This window comes from Pocillopora damicornis, chromosome 3, assembly GCF_964200805.1.
Source record: "Pocillopora damicornis chromosome 3, jaPocDami1.2, whole genome shotgun sequence".
Classification (NCBI taxonomy): domain Eukaryota; kingdom Metazoa; phylum Cnidaria; class Anthozoa; order Scleractinia; family Pocilloporidae; genus Pocillopora; species Pocillopora damicornis.
In genome coordinates this window covers 9,739,993-9,758,503 of record NC_142672.1, presented here as the reverse complement: position 1 = coordinate 9,758,503, position 18,511 = coordinate 9,739,993, and the positions used below count along the sequence as shown (strand labels likewise).

The 18,511-nt window shown below is 35.4% G+C and overlaps 3 protein-coding genes across 3 annotated transcripts in view; 2 read left to right on the top strand and 1 right to left on the bottom strand.

Moving 5' to 3' along the window:
- The first annotated feature begins 11 nt into the window (after positions 1-11).
- On the top strand, positions 12-1,920 carry LOC113667547 (bolA-like protein 3). Its single transcript, XM_089201607.1, has 4 exons — positions 12-106; positions 327-456; positions 798-886; positions 1,317-1,920. The coding sequence occupies exons 1-4, from the start codon at positions 71-73 to the stop codon at positions 1,383-1,385; spliced, it is 324 nt and encodes a 107-aa protein (XP_089057733.1). The 5' UTR covers positions 12-70; the 3' UTR covers positions 1,386-1,920.
- An 857-nt stretch (positions 1,921-2,777) lies between these two features.
- LOC113667522 (uncharacterized) lies at positions 2,778-8,462 on the bottom strand. The gene is made up of 8 exons (XM_027183355.2): positions 8,239-8,462; positions 6,342-6,441; positions 6,160-6,234; positions 5,929-6,005; positions 5,210-5,306; positions 4,315-4,473; positions 4,053-4,123; positions 2,778-3,443 (listed from the first exon to the last, which is right to left on the bottom strand). The coding sequence occupies exons 1-8, from the start codon at positions 8,409-8,411 to the stop codon at positions 3,392-3,394; spliced, it is 804 nt and encodes a 267-aa protein (XP_027039156.2). The 5' UTR covers positions 8,412-8,462; the 3' UTR covers positions 2,778-3,391.
- A 27-nt stretch (positions 8,463-8,489) lies between these two features.
- Positions 8,490-18,511, top strand: part of LOC113667521 (casein kinase II subunit alpha) — a 10,516-nt gene continuing 494 nt past the window's right edge. The window contains exons 1-13 of the mRNA XM_027183354.2: positions 8,490-8,983; positions 10,679-10,796; positions 12,052-12,153; positions 12,741-12,791; positions 12,913-12,972; positions 13,844-13,927; positions 14,133-14,243; positions 14,491-14,544; positions 15,008-15,055; positions 15,482-15,582; positions 16,293-16,398; positions 16,927-16,969; positions 17,637-18,511. The exon at positions 17,637-18,511 is cut by the window's right edge and continues 494 nt beyond it. Of these exons, the coding sequence (XP_027039155.1) occupies positions 8,889-8,983; positions 10,679-10,796; positions 12,052-12,153; positions 12,741-12,791; positions 12,913-12,972; positions 13,844-13,927; positions 14,133-14,243; positions 14,491-14,544; positions 15,008-15,055; positions 15,482-15,582; positions 16,293-16,398; positions 16,927-16,969; positions 17,637-17,788 (1,125 nt within the window). The 5' untranslated portion in view covers positions 8,490-8,888 and the 3' untranslated portion in view covers positions 17,789-18,511. The remainder of the gene's footprint in view (positions 8,984-10,678; positions 10,797-12,051; positions 12,154-12,740; positions 12,792-12,912; positions 12,973-13,843; positions 13,928-14,132; positions 14,244-14,490; positions 14,545-15,007; positions 15,056-15,481; positions 15,583-16,292; positions 16,399-16,926; positions 16,970-17,636) is intronic.

Below are 18,511 nucleotides of genomic sequence, written 5' to 3'. Positions count from 1 at the left end.
TAAAGATTTTTGGTACATAACCCATCATTTACGATGTCACGACTAATTCCTTCGTGAAGTGGAATTTGTCATGAGCTGCATCGTGTTAGCTAGAGGACGACTTCTGGTGAGTATGTGTCGGAAAACTTTCCATTCCTCACCAATTACCGGCTTGTTTATCATAAAAGAAAATTTTAGTAATGTCTATGTACCCTGCTTGTTTCATGGGGGCCGAGTTAAACAGCGATATAACCCGTAAGCTGCCGTTCGCATCATTCTGTAGAGGAATTTTTACATGCTAAATTGGAAATCGTAGTAATTAAGTATTGTTATTATTATTTCCATAGGGTCTGCTACCTCGTGGAGTTTCCCTTAGATCTCTTCAAATACAGGCTGAGTCTGAAGGTGAAAAAAAAATTGCAGAAATTTTAAAACAGAATTTCAGTGCTTCACAAATTGCTGTTAAGGACATCTCAGGTTGGTATACGCGAATGTTTCATAAACAAACTGCAAAGAGAAGGAAAATCGGTCATTATTTTTTGCCTGGGGGAGGGAGGAAGGGAGGTGGAAGAATTTGGGCTGATCCACCCTCCATTTCCCCCGGAAGCTATGTGATCCCAAAAATCCTCTCCCTTCCCTGCCATCAAAAGACAACTGGCCACTAGTAAAGAAGAAGAGAAAGCAAACAAGCAAAATTAAAAACTGTGCATAGTGGGATTGAGGTATCTTTTCAAAGCAGTGATTACTGAATTAACATACAATGTGAAAAATAATGACTGCATTTAGTCATTTTGCTCTTTCTTTAAACTTGCATACAGGAGGGTGTGGTGCCATGTATGAAATATTTGTTGAATCTGAAGACTTCAGAGGAAAGAGACAAGTGCAACAGCATCGCCTTGTCAATAAAGTAAGTATAGATTTTCATTTTGTCGTTATTTTCTACAACTAAAAAACCTTGAAATTGCACAAGTTTGAAAATCATTTTATTTCTTGCTTGTTGAACATATTAATCTGTTATTAATCCGTTATAACCCAATATATATCTCTTAACGCCTCTTTTTCTCTTTACTGACAAGGAGAATTTTATTAACAATCAGGAGCTTCCTAAATTGATGATTGTTTCCTTTATTCTCCTAACCCTTGCATTTGATTCAAGGCTGATATTGTAAGGAGAAAATAGATACCACTCACTTTTAGAGGTCAAAGGGTAAAAGATTCTCGATAATGCTACATTTGATCTCTCCCCACTGATAGAATACAAGGTGAAATATAGTTTTTAATCATATTACTATGCAATCATCATTATTGATCATTAATTTTTTTTGTTTCAATTATAGGCCCTTGGAGATGAAGTCAAAAGTATGCATGGATTGAGGATTTTCACAGCAATTCCTGAGAAAAAATAGTGCTAACTTGGCAAAATTAAATTGGGACAAAGTACAAAGAGATCTACGTCAAGTCAATTTTGAAATGGTGATATCTCATCAACACTCTGCTATAGGTCCTACACTGAAGGCAGCTGTGAATATTTCGTCTATTTTTCTGTTTTTTGTTTGTTTGTTTTTTTTTTTTAACTTTTATATATTTTCTTTTAACCTCAAAACAATATTTTCATCACTAAGCCCACTTTTGAAGCTGGAAAGACTCCAATATTAAACCTCATTTCTCAACTGTTGTACCCTCCATATAGCTTCAAATGTTCTTTTTGCTGGTAAAAAACCTAGGACATGAGCATGAGAGGCTAACAAACGCTTGACATAAAAAAGAATATCAGACCATTAGTGGAAGCCCAAAAAATCTAAAGCAATCATTCACAGCCTTCATTTACCAGGGTGGAAATGTTGAAACTGCAATTTGCTCGGTAAGGAGCAGACAAATGCTAATCTGTTGACTAAACAGTGTATCTTTGGCTTTGTCATCTTGAATAAAGAAAATAATGGATTTAGTGGTGTATGTGTAGTGACCATGAGTGGAGTTAGTTTCAGCCCTCTTAAACTAAGATGACCCAGCATCGCTCTTAACTCTCACTGATGTCAATTTGTATACCAGTCACTAATCAGAGCTATTATAATTGCAATAATCATGGATAACAAGAGGTCAAATCTTGTTGAACTTGATAAATATTGACGTAAATGAGAGTTCTCATCAAATAAGCTGTGTGAAAAGATACTGTACATTAAGTGAAGGTTCTAAGTGGAAAAATTTTTTTGGTTGGATTCTTTGCCTGTGTAAAGTTCATTCTTCAAGTCTTTTCAACCTGTCACTGGCAAATGTTTATACTTATTGTTTCATTAGTGCCTTGTTTGTCATTTTATTGCCATCTTATTGCTGCCTTATTGCTACTTTGCATAATTTATGGATGTACATATAGCGATAGTTTGCTTGTTTTCTTGTTTTTTGCTCTAAGTGCAGTTCAGTAACATACTGCTGCTTTCACTCATCCTTTTCGTTTTCCTTTTTTTTTTTTTTGGCCTTAGCAGTATCAATCTTGATCTTTTCTATGGCCGTAACAATTTAAGTGTTTTATAGTCCTCTTCCTGTAATGTTTGTAATTTCTCTATATCATATATTGTGTAACTTTTGTAATTGTATGTTATTTAAGTTTCAACTTGTGTCACTTATGCCATTGAGGAATGAAAGTGAATTGTACCTATTTCAACATGATGTGGAGTTGTTTATTCCATTGCCACGAATTTTGCGCAGTGCAGTTTCAGTAAGTACAGAAAATTTTTGATGACAAGCACATGGTCAATTTGCCTTAAGTGTACTGAGGATTCAAAATTTATGAGTCAGACCAATTTTTTTAAAATGCAGTTTATACATTTAATGGTACATCTCTCTATTTACATTTCAAAAAAAGTAATAAAATTTAAACAAAGCTTTTTGGTAAAAATACTACTGCAAATCTCTTGTATGATAGCCAGATTTACTAATTTGGGCTGCGTGAAGATTCTTGAGTAAAACAAAACAAACAACCAAAAAAACAAAGTTTGACCAAAATCTCCAAGAGCTTCCATTACAACTTAGAGCCATGATCAAAGCATCAAGGAGCTTGCAAAGAAGTACATCCATAAAGATTTGAAGGTCATTCATGTCAAAATTACTATGCTGTAAGTTGTATTTCCAAATGCTTTAAATCATTTAGAACTAAACCCTCTTGATGAGGGAATTTCAGTTGATACACTGTTCACAACTTCGCCCACTAGTAACATGTGGCCTATTCTCCACATAAACTGTTTCATCTCTACTAAGAATGGTACGTGTAGCTTTGTAAGCCATTGTAACTGCGCCTAAACAATTGCACTTTTGTTGATGGCTGTCTCAAGTGAACCTACAAGGAAACTGCAAAATGAAGTATTGAGAAGCATCCTGGCTGCAACATTCTTTCTTGAACTTGAGCTCCTGGCAATTGTCAACTATGTAATTTGTGCCTATCTCGGATGGTTTTCATCTCATCTCTGAGACTAAAGAGAAAGATGAAGAAAAAGATAAGTCACCCGACACTTACAGGCTAATGATTTAATATTGTCGTCTTACTATATCGCTGGCAGTGCCTGTTGGCAAGCTGAAGTGAATCCTACCTACCACAGCAGGCTAGATGGGTCCATCTTGGCTGCTAAGGACTGCCCAATTTGATCCCGTACAAGAAAGAAAAAATTCCTTAATTTTTGGACAAATTATGTGAGCCTGGGGTTGCAAAAGGCAACAGAATACACTCGATCTATAATTTTTTGTCAAAGTAAAAATGTATCTACATGTACTATCTAACTTAAATATTGAGCCATGCAATCTGGACATTAGATTACATTCTGTGCAATGTAGAACTCAAATAACAAAAAGTAACTCTAAAATCTAAGTTACCTCTCCAAGATGCACATAGATGTCAATTACATGTTCAATTTTGAAAGAATATATCAAGTACATTGCTTTTTACTTCATGTCAGATTTGTAGTTATTATTGAAAAATGATCTGAAAAGTTATTATCTGGTAATCTACAAAACATTTAAGAAAAATGAGTGAGAAAATTACTGTAACTTTTCTGAAATCATTTCAACTTCGGTCACATAAATACCTTAGCAGCAAAGGCATAAAGTGATTTTTTATTTCTGCTTTTGTAAGTTCCACCACTTCTTGAACTGAATACTGCAAAGGAAAAATTCAGATAAGAGTGTGTCTTTCTCACCACCAAAATAATAACTTCTAAGTACATGTAGCACCCAAGCAAAATGAAGAAAAGGGGTAAAAATTAATCAAGACAGATCAGGAAGGAAACTTAAGATATCTTATTCATTTTGAAGATTACATGATTAAATGTAGTACACACTTCAACTTACCTGAACTAAGCTTGCTTGTCTTCTAAAGTGACATTTGCCCTCCTCGTCTTCATACACAGGATGGAGGTCAAATTGAATACGGCCTCTCTCTATCTTAAGCTGCTGTTTTTTCCATGGAAACACAGTAATCTCAACCACATAGAGAGAGGGAGGGAATCCCTGAAAAAAACAAACAAACAAACAAACAAACAAACAAAATTTTAAAAATTTCAAGATTTAATTTAACTGGAAAGAGAAACAACAGAAAAAGAAATTCCTTGTCTATATTTTATTTTTGAGAGGAAACACAGTAATCTCAACCATATAAGGAGAGGGGGGGAGCAAGGGTGGCACAGTGGTGACAGCGCTTACCTTCTACTGTGGTTCAGGTTCAATTCACAGACTTGGCATCACATATGGGTTGAGTTTTCCTTCCCTCACAAAACCAACACCACAAATTCCAATTAATTTTGATCTGGAGACAATGGACAAGAGGAGCCAGGAGTGGAATGTCCATTGTTTAATTCCCATTTATTTATTTCTTCCCATTGAAATGGAAAGGGCAACAATAGAAAAACAAGTTCTTGTCTACGCTTTAATTTTGTAAGTAATCTTAACAGTAAACACACTTGGTACATGTAAGTGACTTTGGCTTAGTGACATTTTACTAAATATTATATAATAGTAATTTTGTTGGCATTTTATGTTAAAACTGCAATTGTCTTTGAAGGGAATTCCTTTTTAAAGATTAAAACTCCCCTCTCAAGCAATAAAAGTTTACTTGCAAAAAAGTATTTTTTTATTGAAATGAAATATCAAAAACTGAAAATGAATGAAAATAACCAGGAAAAAATTAACCCATGAAAGCAAAAAATATCTTGTAAGTGTACAGTGTCTCCTAAATATACTCAATTACCTCAGAAAATTGTTCCTTTGCATGGCTATCACACCAGCAGAAATCAGATGTCCTGAGGATGTGTGGCCTCAAGCGGTTACTGTTCACTTCATTGCAACTACGGTGAACAGGGAGTACATGATCTGACATTACTGTTGTTGACAGTTCAATGTTTGTCGACACAATAGAACTTTAACATACATGTAAATGCATTATGGCTAGGATGCTGCAGTCTTGCTTGATTTATATGATTTAATTATATTCAAAAATTAGGTAAACTTTGTTTTTATTTGTGGTATTTTGCACATAATTGTGATCTTCGCCCAGCAATATTAAATTTTGGCACTTTTCTAGACATTTTCTATCAAAAAACATCTTTGTTACTCCATTGGTGGAATAGTTTAACTCCTTCACTGCCTGCATGACTTACACAGCATGTAACACAGTTTGCAGTTTGTGAGCCCACATGATGTAATCAGTTTCTTAAAATTGGAGAGTGATAGTCAAATCCCTGGCACTGGAGATGTAAAATGAATTGGCCACTAATACTCAAAACAAGCTAGAATACTGAAAATTAACATTTCAATTTGTGTAAGCACAGGACTTCTCAATAGGGTTGTCAGTTTATGGGTACATGTAAACATATTGTTAAGTTACAAAAGAATATCACACCTCTAATCTCTGTTTTTAAATAATTCCCCACATTGAACATTTTGTGCAGAAATTTCATACAAACTGACCTATCATCTTGAAGATCAAGGAATGCTGTTGACTCATCTACTTTTTCTTCAGAATCAATGACTGGTATAATCTCAACCTTGGTATCATAAAATAAATAAAGAATTGTTGTCTACAATTGCAACATGTTTCATTTCTGTTTAACTCTGATAGCTAATCCATATCACCTAGAGAAAATCAAAGCAGAGGTTCAAGAATTAATGATCACAAGATTGATCCTGCCAACAGCTTACTTTATAGCATTCTTCAGGAACAGGAGGAGTGTATCTACTCAAGGCATCCTTAACTGCAATTCTGACATGATCTCTCTAAAGACAAAACAATTAATATTATCAAAAGTCAGAGGTCAATTACAGAGTCCTTGCTCAACATTAATCATTACTGACATTGCAAATTCAAATTCAATTTTTCTCACCTGATATTGTGTGAGCAGTAAGCCTTTCACCTTGCCTTCATCCACAATCCCAAGATAAATGGTACCACCTTTACCAGTATTTAAAAACCCATTGATATTCCTGAAAAGAAGGAACATTGGGTAATTATTTTCATGAAATAATGCCTTGATCAAGACTGATTTTTTTTCAAATTCTCCTCCTCCTCCTCCTCCTCTCTGGCCAAAATTGTGTTCAAATGCCCCACCCAAGTGCCAGATTTGATCATGATTTCTTTTGTAAAAGGCAAGATTATCCACCACTACTTTCTTGTTTTGTGACTTTCTTCCTTCTGCTCAAGCCATCTGCTTGAGAAAGTGAACACCATAATATTAAAAGATAAAACATGTTTATTCTGCTGGAAAGGCTAGAGAGTTCTGGGTCAAATTCCACACCCCACCCTGGCAAGGTTCAAATTCTCCACCTCCCATTTCTTTATCTCTCTCTCCTTAGCTGTTAAAAAAATTCAGCTAGGAGATGTCACATGGATCTCCAAAAAACAAATACAAGCAAAAATGCATTATCCGAAGAAAAAAAAAAAATTCTGAGAAAGGTCAGTGGTTCAGTTTGTTACGCAATATTTCACAAATTTTTTTTCAATCAATCAATCAATTATTGATCACTCTTTATTGTACTCACTCTTGCTCAAAAATAAATTACAACAATGAAAATTTTAAAAGTAAAAGTTAGAGTGCTGGCTGCCTGGAATAACCATGGGAGCTAGCGGAGCCACATTTATTTTTTTTAATAGTAGTTGGTTATAATTAGAGTTTGCAGTGGTGGTAGACTTCTTCACTTCATCAATTGATTTGCATAGAGGCTCTAAAGCCTTCTCCAACAAATTCTTGAATTCTTCTGTTGTTAGACCTCCCGTAATGGTATGTATAAAAAAGAAGAAAAAAGAGGAAAATGCAGCTTTGATAAGCTAAATTCGCTGTAAATTTAATGAAGCTCAAAAATTACCACCATCTTTCTTGCTGACTGCTGACTGCTGACTGCTGACCCTACTCAATTAACTAAAACTTGTATGAAAAAAGATGAGCTTCTGGTTTATAAAATACTGTAGACTATCTTATCTTTTGAAAATTTACATATGTAATTGTCAGCACAGTAAACCCACTGAGATCCTTAATTTTTTTGTTTTGACTGTCTTCTGTCCTTTTGAATCTGCAACTCCATCGCCAATGTTGTCCAAAAATTATGAACTTTGTAAGTCTGTTCAACCCATTGTTTTTTTTTGTGCAGGATCTCAGCAAGAAAACCTGAGTGGGCAAGGCGGGCCAATCTAGTCTGCTCAGGTAGCCAACTGATATCAGAACACAGGATTCACTTTATATTGCCCACAGGCGCTGCCAGCTACATAATAACAACTATTATCACCCATACTTTTGCCAGTGGGAAAAAATCAGCAAATGAGCTTCACTTTTTCACATTTATCACTTTCATGGAAAAAGACAATGAGTGATAGTGACATTTAAATGCTGATCTCAATTGCGGCTTTCAGGAAAGTGCAAAAAAGTAAACAGAATTTACTGTTCATATGCAAACAGTAATTAATTTCTCGGCCACAAACATTATCAGCCGACATACCAGCTGCCTGAATGGGTTTATATGCTTAACACATACAAATCTTTAAAAAAAAGTGGACGATCATGTGACAGTCGCGCAAGAGTTCCTGTCACGACCAGTTTTACCGGTTTTTACAGCCAATGTAAATATAAGTTTCATATAACAATAATTTGCTCACCCCACCATACCACGGTTCATGACACATTATCAACCTTTTTATTCCGTTAAGTATAAAATCAAAATATTGAAATAAGTGTACTGTTGTGGCATCTATGGAGATATTTCTGAGGATAAACTTGAATGTATAACCACCTTGATACCGCCTTTCGTGATCGCCTGTCTGTTCCTGGAATATAACACCATGGTGGAACCTCCTCTGCACTTATGTTTCTGTGACCCTTAAACTCATGAGTGGAGTCTTCTTCAAATGGAGTAACTGAGTTTTTGAGATAAAAACGTCGAGATATCTCAGAAAATCGAGTCATGTTCGACTCCACGCGCCAGCCGAAGTGTCGGCTTCTCCGCTCGGCCCAGGTCTCCGTAGCCTCGCTTTGACCATATGCCTTTTTCTTGATTTCCTTGTGTCTCAACAGCCGCCATATTCTTGCAACTGCCCTTAGTGCTCCTTTTTCTGTGGTACATACCTTTTCCCATCAGAATGTTTCATGCATGAGGCTTTTCCATGATTTCTCAACACAGTGACTGATAGCGTTATTGTAAAGAAAATAGCCGAGAAAGTGGTAAGAATTGTTATCAAAAATTGTTCAAAGAGACATTTGGGTTTGGAACGACGCCGGTGAGCTCGCAACTGCCGAAGTTTCAGTGCTTGGAACTCATTGTTAAGGGGTGACACGCAAACAAGAATTATAACACGCTCAATATTTTGGCTGGTTTATCAGACCTGCAACCGAAGAACTTTTACTTCGGCAAAAACTGCCGAGAAGAAAGCGTTTATCAGAACGATGGCGAACACAGCTCGTGCCAGAGTCTACTCGGACGTAAATGTACACCGGCCTAGAGAGTATTGGGATTATGAATCGCATGTTATTGAATGGGGGTAAGTATTCCTCATTCTTTCCCTTTTTGTAATTCACTAGACGTTAAAATCAGTGAGTAAATAGACGCCTTTGTGAAAGCGATATTTTTTCGTTTAAGTGATTAACAATCCAGCTAAGCCTTGGACAAGCACAAGTGTTGTGCACCAACGTGGTTTATTGTCCGAAACGAAGCATGAGAGACGAAACGGTCTGCTATCTAAGGATAATAAACTGTTATTTGCAAAAAGCAGTTTTTATTGAACGTGAAATTCCACGTTTCAATATAGCATATGCCATTAGGTTTTGTAATTGCTACATGTAAACTTTTAAGCCGTAGCGTATGCAATTTCAAATTCTATTGACATTTTTGTGCTAAATTATGCGAGATTTCTGTAACCTTTACTTTGATTAACATTGTGTGTACAAGTTATTTTGAAATTTTGGGAGGGAATTTAAGATCTATTTTGTGGTATTATATTATAGAGGCATTAGATGGATTGATTGTTTTAGAATATATTTTTCAAACTTAGTGATCTATTTTAATATTCAAATCAGAGTTGCCATAGAGCTTAGCTCTCAATATGTTTCATCAAGATTAGTTTTATTTGATCTTGAAGAAATGCACTGCCTCAAGGGGGTGGTTTCACATCTGGCTTTCTTTGCTATTAACTTCCACCATGATTTAGCTGCCATTGCAGATAAGCATGTGATTAAGGTATTTAATTCTCAGAATTTACCATCACACATAAGTCATACAACATTCTGAGGGAAAAACAGATAAATATTTAATGAAATTCAGCTGAAGTGCATATAATTGAATTTGCCATTTCATTAGAGTTATAATATTGCACATGTTACCATGGTCCATAAAGGGAAAACAGTATCTCAAAATTAGCAATCAGTTTGTACATCAGGGTGCATTCATGGGAGTATGAAACATGCTGGAAGTTTTGAGAGAATGAGAGAAGCATTTACATAACCAAATTTAGAAGACAACCACTGAAATGAAGCCAAAAATATGCTTGTTGTGTAGAACAATTGTTAATGCATTATCGCATGATAATGCAATTGTCAACATTGAAAATTTTCTGTTTGTGTGCAGAAAAAGCAACTTACATTCTAACCTTAAATGCACATGGACATTGATGTTATTTTCTCAAAAACCAAATTCTGGAAGTGCTTGAGTTTGTATCACATCCCATTCCCTTTCCAAGATTTGTTAATTAATGGCTGGTTACATGGAATACACTTCAAATCCAGGAAAATTTCAAAAGTCCAAATTTTTACCTTTTAGGAAGCTATAGCACAGACTGGGAGATTTGCTGTATATCTGAGAAACTAGTGAATACATCAGAAAAGTAAATTCTTTATTTTGTTATGGGCATGTGACAAAATGACCATAACAATTTTGAAAAGAGCTCTAATCAATTGCTGCTATCTTCCATACATTGTGATATAAATGCAATTCATGGCCATGTGTTTCCTCTATTTCATTTTTACTTTCTTTTCCTTTGGATTAGAAGGGATTACTTATCAATATCTTGAGGTAGTTTGTTTATTACTAGTCAAAGTAAAAAAATAATAACAATAAATAGTATGCTGAACATATGTACAGGGGAAATTGATTTTGTAGAGAACAGTATCAAGAGTGCTCTGTGATTTTTGAGTTACACTTGTGTTGTTAAAGCTAATGTTTAGTATCTATTTTTGTTCAGTCAACAAGATAACTATGAACTTGTTCGCAAACTGGGTAGAGGAAAATATAGTGAAGTTTTTGAAGCAATAAATGTGTCAAGTGAGGACATGGAGAAAGTGGTGGTAAAAATTTTAAAGGTTAGTATTTACTTTGTCTTTGGTGTGGTGTGAGCATGTATGCATTTTGCAGTGCAGTATGGTCAACTTTAGTGGTTTACATGTGTATTATGGTGGGTACGGAGACCAGGAGATTTGTTTGTTATGCAAGAGGCTTCTGGGTAATTCAAGAGAGATCTAGCATTTATAATGTTAAGGTTACTAGATGACCAACACTACAACTGTATCTTTTAGAAAGCAAAAATTATTTTCACTTTCCTACATGTACATTTACAGCTTTGTGTAACTATCTAGAAAGTCATAGCACTATGCTTCATCAGATGTGTTCAGATGTACATCTGGAGTTTGTAAACCGTAGTTGAACACCTGTGCAGTGTTGTGCAAAGAGTACAAACATGTTTCTGTACAAACTATATATCGGAGAAAATCCATGAACAAGTGGACTCTCTTATTAGGTTTAGTCCAACATTTCTATTGTAACCAAATGGAAGTAGTAATTTTGGTAATTTGTACAGTTTCTCAGCGTATGTTCCTTTGAATTGTTGATCCAACACCATTCATGTGCCAATCAGCTAAGAACTTTGTTATGCCATGTATTAGAGTTGGGGTTGGAAAGAAAAATCAAATTTTGCAAACCATGGGACATACTCCTTTAGAAATTGGTATTGATCAGCAAATGCTGATATGCCAAACCCCCCTAAACACTACTAAATATATGTTGTATTTTAAAATGAATTTAATGCCAAAATGATTTAAAACTAGTTTTAATTGCTTTCCTTTTTGTACCAAGCACATTGATACAATTGTTACTACCAGTAGTTGTAGATATAATAACCTGAAATCATTTTAAACTGGCAGCTGCTAGTGAACATTCCAATTTAGAAGGGTCTTGGGTAAAAAAACAGACGAGATCAGCCTTTACTCCTAACTAGATGAGTCAATAGTAAACTTTTGATGATTTTTAAATTCTGTGATGCATTGGAATTTCACTTTGAGACTACACGGTAAAAACTTTTACTGGATGCCTGCATGCTCCCGTTGGATAAAGGATGCAATTTCCAAACTGTTCTTTTTTCATCAGTTAAGAAACATTTTGAGCAAGATATTGATTAGTAAGAAGGAAGTAATATGTGAACTTTACAATCACATGTAGTTTAAATTATTACATAGGAAGCAGTAAGAATAGTATTGTACATGTATGTACATGGTTAAATCTTGAAACCTTACCACTTGCAGCATCAAATTGTAATTAGATTTAACTATGTTTCGATTCCAGCCAGTTAAAAAGAAGAAAATCAAGAGAGAGATAAAAATTCTAGAGAATCTGAGGGGAGGGCCCAATATTATTAATCTTCTGGATGTTGTCAAAGATCCTGTGGTATGTACAGTATTTTTGTATGATATGTGTTGTAATAAATTGTTTATAAATTTTTAGCATGTCTTCATGTTAACAATTTGCAGTTTTAAAAGTCCAGGTGAAGCAGGAGTATATGTACATGTACATGAATTATCTCAAACCACTTTCTTTACTTGAGGACTATAACTGTGTATCTAGGGCAAAGAAAAAAAAATATAAATCAAACTGCTGAGAAGTCATTTTGACCTTAAATTTATTTGGGACCAAAACACATGCCTGTCTAGTGTGGTTATAATTTTTTCATAGTTTCAAAACATTCTTAAAAATAGGTAAAAAAACCTAAACCAAAACACACACTATGTGCATGTATGTTCATCTACATTTTCTGCACAGGTTACTTGATATATGATTTAAGTTTCAAAGTTGATAGATTGGGTACTCAGTCATTTAAATACAATCCTATAGAAGACTTGCTTGAAAAGTGCAAAGAGATTTCACAGTTACATGTATTTCACTGCATTTCTATATGTATATGTATTTATTCTTGTGACATACATTTTCTAAAATGTGTCCTTTTTTGACAGTTTACATATTATTTATTTCAACAGTCCAGGACACCTGCATTAGTTTTTGAGTATGTAAACAACACAGATTTTAAGGTGAGTTAGAACAGCATTTACCTTGATTTAATGGATAAATATCATTAATATAACTTTTATGTAAGTTTTAAGCTTACTGTATATATATGTGAATAATTATAAATTTGTCTACTTTTCTCAGCAACTGTACCAGAAATTTACCGATTATGACATCAGATTCTACTTATACGAACTCCTAAAGGTAAGTGTACAAAAAAACTTGTACCATTTCCAGTTTACTTAATTGATAATATTACATGTAAGAGAACTCCAACTTAAAGTGATTCCCCTTGTTCTCCTCTCAAGAAATTTAACAGTGATAACTGGGACCTTTTTGCATACTTGTATTTCTATTTTCCTTGAAGGTACAAGCTTTCAAGGCCTCTTAGGAGCATGTTCAAAGGAGCCAATTATTAATTTCTTTTTCATGTCATTCCACTGTAAGCTTTGAGTCTGGTGCAGAAATTAAATACAAAGCTACAGTACTACAGAGTGAATGATTTTTAAATAAATGTATAGGAGGACATGTAGTACTTAACCACTTGCATCAGATCACAAGAACCCCAAACTATGTAGATTTCTTATGTCCTTGTTATGTTAGGTAAAGGGTTCCTTACTCTGTAAACATGATTCTTATAAACAATTATTAGATGAGGTTTTTTTGATATCCAAAATAATCAGGGTGGAGGTAGGCTAATAACCCTTACTGAGACCTTGATTATTCTGGATATCTCAAAAACTGTATCTAATAATTGTTTTATTATACATCGAACAAAATAAAATTGGTTGAGGACAGTATGTGGAACTGACAATTTATTTCTAAACAAATGAAATATACAAATCAGCATGCAACAGAAAGTGTTTGAACTTGACATGATTACATACCCTTAGAAATCATACACTGTGGTCATGTGATTGCCTGTGACCTTGAGTGTCCTTGACATGATTGTTGAATAATCTGCGGCTGGATGACATCTCAGGCACTGATTTTGAAGATTCACTACTCGCTTTTGGCCGATCAGAAAAGAGATAGTGTGTTGAATGAATAATAATCTTGTTTATTGCAAACACAGGCATTGGACTATTGTCACAGTATGGGGATAATGCACAGAGATGTAAAGCCACACAATGTTATGATTGACCATGACAAAAGACAGGTTTGTATTGTTTTTTTTCTTTAGTTAATAATTATATATTTGTCGACTATATTTCTCTATTATCATCATCATTATTGTTATCATTAGGCCTTTTATTCCCATCACTTTTTAGCTTTATGCTGTGGTTTAAATCATGTGCTAACAATTATCTTTCTTCTGTTTTCCTATATGTTTTTTTTTTTCTCATTTTCTTCTGTGTCATCAGTTACGATTGATAGATTGGGGCTTGGCAGAGTTTTACCATCCTGGACAAGAATACAATGTTCGAGTGGCTTCCAGATATTTCAAAGGACCTGAATTACTGGTTGACCATCAAGTATGTATCGTGAATGTCTCTTGCTTGTCTTTAGAATACCTGCAATTCTTAACTCAGTGCAAGTATCTTTTACACTGGCTTTTCATTAAGAGAAAAATACACAACAGTTTATGCCTTTTACTTTTAACTTTTACTATCATTGTTACCTTTACTTCTGTGTCAGATTCCCCATATGTTTCCTCTTTAATGTGGCTTTGAACTCACAATTTTAAAAAATCCAATGATGTCCATTTGTTTGTGATTTCAGGAATATGACTATTCCTTGGACATGTGGAGTTTTGGTTGTATGCTGGCCAGCATGGTAAGGGACTAATTATTGATCATCAAACCAGTAGGCTACACATGTTCCACTTTGTGAGATCATTGGACAAGAGTGAATGAAATTGTTACACAAAAACTGTTTTCTGACTAGTGTGAACACTTCTGTAAGCATAGAAAGCACAGAGTACTCAGTTATCATGCACAGGATTACAGTGTTCATTGCAGAATTTCCCTCCAGAAACAGAGGTCATATTATAGTGTAAAGCTGTATATACACTCTTACAGGGCTACAGTGGGTTTATCAAAACAAATAAGGCTTTTAAATATTCATGTATGTATGTTTGGGACTGATTTGCTACTCTAGAGTTTTTCCTCTGATAGATGGGGGAAGGAGGGAACTTAATGTCCAGAGTTTTAACAGCATGTTCATTTGTTTTACATTGAGTAAGTTGTATTATTAATTAAGACGATTAATTTTCTAATTGATTGTCACCCTGAAACAGATTTTCAGAAAAGAACCTTTCTTTCATGGGCATGACAACTATGACCAGGTAATGTGTTCTCTTGTTCTTTAATTAATTTACCTATTTGTTGCTTGCAGTGTTCAATAATAGATACTTTCTAGGTGTGCATAACAGATGAAAATAGTTCTTTTAAAGCTTGATGACAGGAGACGCCTCAGATGTTTAGGAAACATATATAACCTTAATTTCCTCCCTCTCGGTCCAGTTAAAAAGGAAAGGAAAGGGTAAAAATTTTACCCTTTCCTTTCCTTTTTAATGCTTCCACTGCTTAATGAAGGGATTTTAAAAAATGGATATTATTTTACTTTTTTAATTTAGATGACCTCTACCAAAGTGTTGGTTTTTATTGGTACTTTAAACATCTAGAGATATCCAAAATGTTTTGGATGTCTGTGTCTGTAAATGATGTGTGATTTTTATTATTGATTTTTTTTAAATTTTCTCTTACTCTAGCTTGTCAGAATTGCCAAAGTGATAGGAACAGATGAGCTGTTTGAATATATCGAGAAGTATCATATTGAATTAGACCCAAGATTCAATGACATCTTAGGGAGGTTAGTTTTGTTTATGTTTGGCTGGCGTTTTGGGCGTTTATCATTTGGCTTATAGTATTTAACCCTTCACTTACGAGATCCAGTAACAATCCTCTGCAATGTCTGCCATACAATGTACATTCGTTTTTCAAACAAACGCCCCGTTTCTTTATAATGAATTCAATTCTAGATCTAAACATTTGGTCTAACCTCTTAGAGTGTCTGGCCTCTAATTTCCCCTTACAGTGTCTTCCTTAAATTAAATGAAAAAGGTCATGATAATAAAGGAAATGATCACCAGTTTAAGAAGCTCCAGATTTTCAAACATTCTTTAGCGAGCATCATCGAAAATGTGGAAAGAATAGTGAGGAGAATGTGAAGTCTTATTTTTGGGTGAAAAGGGTTAAATCAAACCACACTCTTAGTCACTCGTCTCGCGCTTTGGACAAAGAACAAACAAGGTGTCCCACGCTACGTGTAGGATTCGAACGTCAGACCATCTGGTCCGAGGAGTTTCTATCATGGTACGGTACTCAACCACCGAACTGACTGTTTAACCTAATGTTATGCCATGGATCAATATCCCCTCCGGGAGTGTTAGTAACACTACTTGTCGCTTCAATACATAAAAACGGGGCGACTATATGAGTCAAATCCATGTGTAGACATAGTTTTCTTGTTCTTTTCTGTTTTACATCAGCATATTCAATTTTTTTGTTGTTTTGTCGTAGACATTCAAGAAAGAGATGGGAAAGATTCACGCATTCAGAGAATGAACTTCTAGTGAGCCCTGAAGCAATTGACTTGCTGGACAAACTCCTAAGATACGACATTGCGGTATGCCGAAATAATAAACACACTGCATGTACATGTTAAAAAAAATTTTCTTGTGTCTGCATCAAAGAAAATATGCTCCCGAAATTTTCAGTTATAGTGGAAATTGCATATCCCGCCTTTTTTTTTCTTTTTCCCGCCTGAATATCACCGAAGTCGACAATGTACATGTAAAGAACTACGCGTGCTCTTTGTGCTCTTTGCCCTTTGCTCCTTTTTAACGATACCCCATCGGCTGCATCACGGGCTCAGGTTACGTCAATCCGAGCCAAAGTCATAATCGGAGTCTCACGAGTTGTTTTTCCGTCAATTGTAAGAAGTTCTGTTCGTTTTAAAATCGATGGTCAGCGTCGTAGACAACAACCTCATTGTCACCCGAACTGTTAGACCACACGATCAGTCAGCTATATTAATGATTATCAAAATGATCGTTCCTCTGCGTGTGGCCATATGATCAAGCTGATACCAGGGAGAACGTGACCAAAATTCGATTTCATGAGTTTTTGGTCTGATTGATTATCTTGTCAACAGGAACGCCTGACAGCAAGGGAAGCCATGGAACATCCGTACTTCCGTAAGTAAATTTGTCGTGTTTTCAATACATTTTGTAAAATTAATACGTAGAAAATGGTTCCAAGGCATCTTGCGGGAGCTGCAATATATCAGGCGGTTTAATGTGGCATAGGAGTGATGGTTCAATAGGGTTAGGTTCCCTGGTGTTTGGCCATTACCCCTTCATACTCAGTTTGAAAACGACAATTAAAGTGATAACGATAATACCCAAGAACTCAAGACAATGATCTCACTAAGGTTTCGAAGCCGGACATTTTGATGCGTTGTCAAGAGCGCCAAACATTGTGTTCATCGCATCTTTCGCAAAAGAAGCGCGCGTTGGATATGAGATGGTTAATAGGCCGTAGCGCTGATTTGGCTTTAACCATTCTCGTATCTAACAAGCGCGAATGGAATAATTATTTTATTAACTTTCATTAAAACCTGAATATTTGGAATCTTTTTTCAGCTCAGAAACAGTTGGTGCAATGCATTTTCATATAAGGTGTCTTGGAACATGAGCTGATAACCGATGTTGAATGAACCAATCAAAACACTAGAAATGCAATATTCGTAGTTGAAGATTTGGTAAAGAATATGTCCTTAGAAAAATGAACAATCACTCTAAAATAAAAGTAAGTGGAGCCACACAGTGTGCTTATAGTTACTGTGTGTGCTGTGCCTTACAGATCCAGTGGTGAGACAGGAGCAACAGAGATTGGCGCAGACTGTTGTGTCCCCAGTGCCTATGCAGTCTAGCGGTACACCAACTCAACAGATCGTCTCGCCTTTACCGTCAGCGCCAACGTCTCCGCTACCAAATTCGACTCTTCCTGCATGACCAGATCATAACTGTAACCAGACAAAATTTGGCACATGGGTGTAGCTGCCGTCATAGTAATTAAAGAGAAAAAAGAAGAAAGAAAAAGGGAGTGTCTCTGTGGGTCAGGTTCTCAACTTTAGATAGTTGGATTTTGTTTCGAGTGGGGGTCGTGCCATTTGAAGCGTTTGTATTTGTTTTTGTTATTGTTTTTGTGCCTACCTCAGACTTAACGGGTTGGGGATAGTTTTCCTTCAATCCGACTGGCAGTGTTGGCGCCTTAATGTAGCCTCTCCGTGGTTAAGAAAACGGTACCCAGCCGCCTCGACGAAATTTGTAACAATGAAGTCTTCGCTTTAGAACTGAGAAATTTTGAAGCTTACCACTTAGGAGGACTTGTTTTAGTTTGTTGAAATTTGTACGATCTTGATATACAGTATGTCTTTGGGATTTTTGTGAATGGACGTTTTCAATTTCATCTTTGTGTTTGTGTGTTTGTCTTAAATGACAGTGTTTTGGTGTTTGTTTGTCTCAAGTAATGATTTAATTGTGATCTTCTCGCGTAGAAAGGCACAACTTACACTCCAAACAATTTACCAATGCTACAGGTCATTTTCCAGGAATATTAAATCTTGTGTTTCAGTAGTGAAAATCATGTATCAAACAAATACCTCTTAAGGTGCTAGTGCCATTTTACATAAAGATATTTTAAATATTTATAATTTTTTTCCGAACTAAGTCGTC

Excerpts from the sequence above, each read along its gene's own strand:
- LOC113667522 (XM_027183355.2), bottom strand. The coding sequence starts at position 8,411 with ATGACTCGATTTTCTGAGATATCTCGACGTTTTTATCTCAAAAACTCA. Across the intron at positions 6,442-8,238 it reads TCACGAAAGGCGGTATCAAG|GAATATCAATGGGTTTTTAA; the intron begins GTGGTTATACAT and ends CCTTCTTTTCAG. Across the intron at positions 6,006-6,159 it reads TTCCTGAAGAATGCTATAAA|GTTGAGATTATACCAGTCAT; the intron begins GTAAGCTGTTGG and ends TATGATACCAAG.
- LOC113667547 (XM_089201607.1), top strand. The coding sequence starts at position 71 with ATGAGCTGCATCGTGTTAGCTAGAGGACGACTTCTG. Across the intron at positions 457-797 it reads TGCTGTTAAGGACATCTCAG|GAGGGTGTGGTGCCATGTAT; the intron begins GTTGGTATACGC and ends ACTTGCATACAG. Across the intron at positions 887-1,316 it reads AGCATCGCCTTGTCAATAAA|GCCCTTGGAGATGAAGTCAA; the intron begins GTAAGTATAGAT and ends TTTCAATTATAG.